The sequence below is a fragment of the Phalangium opilio genome, unplaced genomic scaffold (genome assembly GCF_054372755.1).
Source record: "Phalangium opilio isolate 3A_F unplaced genomic scaffold, DU_Popi_V2 ptg000089l_1, whole genome shotgun sequence".
NCBI lineage: Eukaryota > Metazoa > Arthropoda > Arachnida > Opiliones > Phalangiidae > Phalangium > Phalangium opilio.
In genome coordinates this window covers 381,071-384,902 of record NW_028324194.1, presented here as the reverse complement: position 1 = coordinate 384,902, position 3,832 = coordinate 381,071, and the positions used below count along the sequence as shown (strand labels likewise).

Here is a 3,832-nt window from a genome sequence, read left to right as displayed (position 1 = left end):
AACTATACCGGGACAACTCGCCATTATGCTGGGATTTTCAAAAGACCCATCGAAAACCACAACCTTTGTTCACTCTAGAACAGCTACGTACCCCGTGGACTTGTACGCGGGTCTCCATTCTCTCTTTGTTTATTCGGACATTGTCGAAAGTAGACCGGTTGGAGATGTGCACGTACCTTTACTCAGAATCGTGAGCATACAGGGTAATGATGGTGAGACTGTAGATAAGGACTTTCCCGGACCGCACTACCTTCCCGTTGCTAGTAACACTTTCCAGTCGATTGAAGTTAACATTATGAGCGAGCTCGGTATCCCCGTACATTTCGAGCGAGGCAGACTTCACGTTACCTTACACTTTAGGCCTCGTAGAATGTGGGCACCATTATAAATAGGAAAGTGACGATGATTCACGTATCATTTACATTTAGAGCGTTAAAGGAAACGCGTCACGAGCAGGAAAATGTCCCTATCGGATTACGATCATCATTTTCTGAACCAGATTGGACATGGATCAAGAGTTGATTTCTATAAGCACTTTCACTCCCAGATAGGTGGTTCTTTGGCTGTGTACAGGGGTGTTCCGTCGCAACACGTCGGTTACGGTTTAGGGAACTTCATAGCCTCTGCTTTTCGTCGAGCCATGCCACTAATTAAAAAGGGGGCTATATTCCTTGGGAGAAAGTTTTTAAATACGGGTGCAAAGGTCGCGACCGACGTGGCTAGCGGTATTCCTATAAGATCATCCGTAAAGACCCACGGTAAAGTCGCTGCGAAAGACGTAGCCCTCAGCGCGGCGGAAGAAATTCGAAAAATGACGGGAAGTGGTAATAAAAGGAAACGCAAAACCAAACCCCTAGTCAGTTCAGTCGTGAGAAGGGAGCGGAAAGCACCATATTTTAAACGGCCTGATATTTTTTCTAAAATATAATGGCGCACATTCACCCCGATTCGCATGGATCCGTCAGTTCGGAAGTTGAACTTTTCAACGTACCTCTAACCAACACCAGTATTTTGAGTGGAGAATGGGTCGAATACAGCCCAATCTCTAACATTAACGAAAATTCCACCATCACGTTCTCCGTGGCCGGCAGTACCGACTCTTACTTGGACATGTCTAAGACATTGACGCATTTTCAAGTTAGGATCGTTAATCCCGCCGATGGAACTACATTACCGGCGGCAGCGGAAAATGTAGGACCCGTCAATCTGTTTCACCATAGTCTATTCAGCGAAGTACACCTTTCGATGCAGGAGAGATCCGTGACACGGTCACCGCAAAACTACCCTTACAAGGCCATGTTTCAAACGGCTGTAACATTTGGAGGACCGGCCAAAACTAGTTTTCTTACTAGTTCTTTGTTTTACAAAGACACGGCCGGTAAATTTGACGTCTTTGCCGAGAACGAGGGTTTTAAGGCGAGGGCGGCTTTCGCTAAAAGTGGCACGATCGATATGATCGGAACTGTACACTTGGATTTGTGTCAACAATCACGTTACATTCCAAATATGACTGATCTTAAATTCAAGTTTGTTAAAAGTTCAAACGAATTTTGCATACACGCGGAAGGCGCTGTTAAATGGAAAGTAGTTTACGAGATGGCATCTCTCTATGTACGTAAAGTAAAATTACCCTCGGAAGTGCTTATAGCCCACGCCAAATGCTTCGAAGTGGCAACTATGAAATACCCCATTATTCGCACAGAGTGCAACTCCTTTTCTATTAATAGCGGTACAAAAATATGTGTTAGAGATAATTTATTCATGGGTCAACTACCTAAAAGGGTACTTTTCGCTCTGGTAGATCAGAATGCTTATTTGGGAGAATACAAAAAGTCCCCCTTTAATTTTAAACATTTTGATTTAAATCATATTGCCTTGTATCTGGACGGGGCTAGCGTCCCTCATAAACCCCTCACTCCGAACTTTGCTGGCGGTCAATATATTAGGTCTTATACGAATCTCTTTACCTAAACCTCTCAATGGTTATTGGACGAGGGGAACTATATTTCACGGGATGAATTTCCTAATGGAAGTTGTATATTTGCTTTTGATTTGAGTCCCGACCTCAGCAGTTCGTCCTCCCAATTTCAATTGATAAGAAACGGTAACTTGCGTCTGGAATTAAAATTCGCTAAAGACTTGCCCCAGACCGTCACGGTTTTGTATTACTCTGAGTTTCAGAATTTGGTAGAAATTGATAAGAATAGGACTGTTATTTACGATTACAACTAAATATGGACACTAGGCAATTAACTAGAATTATGCGAAGTGATAAATTCACCAAGGGGCTATTTCGCGGAGTTTTCGCCGCAGATACTTTACCGAAAACCGTAAAGACTTTCCCCTCTCTGTATATTGTAAACACTGGATTATCAAATACCGACGGAGAACATTAGACTGTTATCTATTTTTCTCGAAACCGGAACACAGAGTTCTTTGACAGTTTCGGAAACCCTCCTGACATTTTTAAATTTAACTATTTCGTTGAAAGAAATAGCGTGACTGTAACTTTTAATTCGAAACAACTTCAAGACAATAAAAGTAGGACTTGCGGAGGTTTTTGTGTATATTTCGCTCTATATAGGTGTAGGGATATTAAAATAAGAGATATATGCTCTAGATTTGGAAAATATAAGTGTTTAAATGATAAGATGATATCGGAATTTATGTATAAAAAGTTTTCAATAAAATTTTATTTTTAAAATTTGTTCTTTGATTTTTCACATAGATAAAAATAAATAATAAATAAATAAATAAATAAATAAATAAATAAATAATAAAATAATTTAAATCGCGCGCGCCGCGTGTTGATTCGACTCCGTATTCGCGCCGCGTGTTGATTCGACCCCGTATTCGCGCCGCGCCGGGCCGGGCAGCCTCCCCTCCTCCTCCGGTTAAATTCTGTAGTGGCCGTGGGCATACGTTGACACCCCGTCGATGATAAACCTCTTATCATCGCACGGGTTAAGGCAAAGTTTCATTTTCCTCACGGTGTAAAGTTCGTGCTTGTTGCTAGTGATGCGCTTCATTTCAGCCATCGTTAATTGTCTATTTAATAAGCACTCTTTATAATTAATAAAGCGTAGCTTATTTTTGACCACGCGTCGGCATATCCCCTTCGCGGTTTTCTTTTCCCCTTTGGCGGACAGGAGAGCGTACATTTTCGGCCGTAGTCCACAAAAATCCGAAATTGGGACGCCATCCAATTCGTCCTTGAATTTACCCAACACCTTCTTGTTTTCATCGCTGAAGAGGCGATGGTTTTTGGGGTATCCCGAAAAGTCGTACATTTTGCTCTTCTCGGAAAAGTCCTGGTAGAGGTCGGGGGTCTCAATGTGGTACGTCAACGAGTCCGTGTCGGTGAACAGCAACTTGGCTCGGTCTCCGTACTGCTCCCTGATTACGTCATAATGAAACTTGTACATCAACAGTTTTGATAGGTCGAGAACTGTGAAGCCGGTGTAGATTGGACGGTTGAGCGTTAGGGTCTTCTGGACTCGGTGAATGCCAACCAAATCGTTCTTGAAGACGGTGAATCTTTCGAAGGCAGGGGAACTTGACATCTTGATGGCGCGTTCAGGCGTGTTGACGAGTGTGAAGTCAATCCGACTTCTGAGATTCTCCATAGTCTTACCTATAAAGAAATAAATAATAGTACATATTGTAAATTATTGTTATTACCATAAGTCTATTATGTAAGGTCCCCATAAGTGTGAGACAAAGAAAATTTAGGTAATTAGCAAATACCCATAATGAAGGTAGTAGGTAAGGAAATTTCATCGCCCCCTGGCGGGTTCTAGAGGTACCACGAAGCGGAAATGAAATAATCGAA

The 3,832-nt window shown here is 42.2% G+C and overlaps 2 protein-coding genes across 2 annotated transcripts; one reads left to right on the top strand and one right to left on the bottom strand.

Annotated features, from left to right (window-relative positions):
• Window positions 1–927: 927 nt before the first annotated feature.
• LOC149645979 (uncharacterized protein F54H12.2-like) lies at window positions 928–1,971 on the top strand. Its single transcript, XM_089850300.1, has one exon. It carries the CDS (start codon window positions 928–930, stop codon window positions 1,969–1,971), a length of 1,044 nt encoding a protein of 347 aa, XP_089706426.1.
• Window positions 1,972–2,894: 923 nt separating this feature from the next.
• LOC149645978 (uncharacterized) lies at window positions 2,895–3,626 on the bottom strand. Its single transcript, XM_089850299.1, has one exon. It carries the CDS (start codon window positions 3,624–3,626, stop codon window positions 2,895–2,897), a length of 732 nt encoding a protein of 243 aa, XP_089706425.1.
• Between the last annotated feature and the right edge of the window lie 206 nt (window positions 3,627–3,832).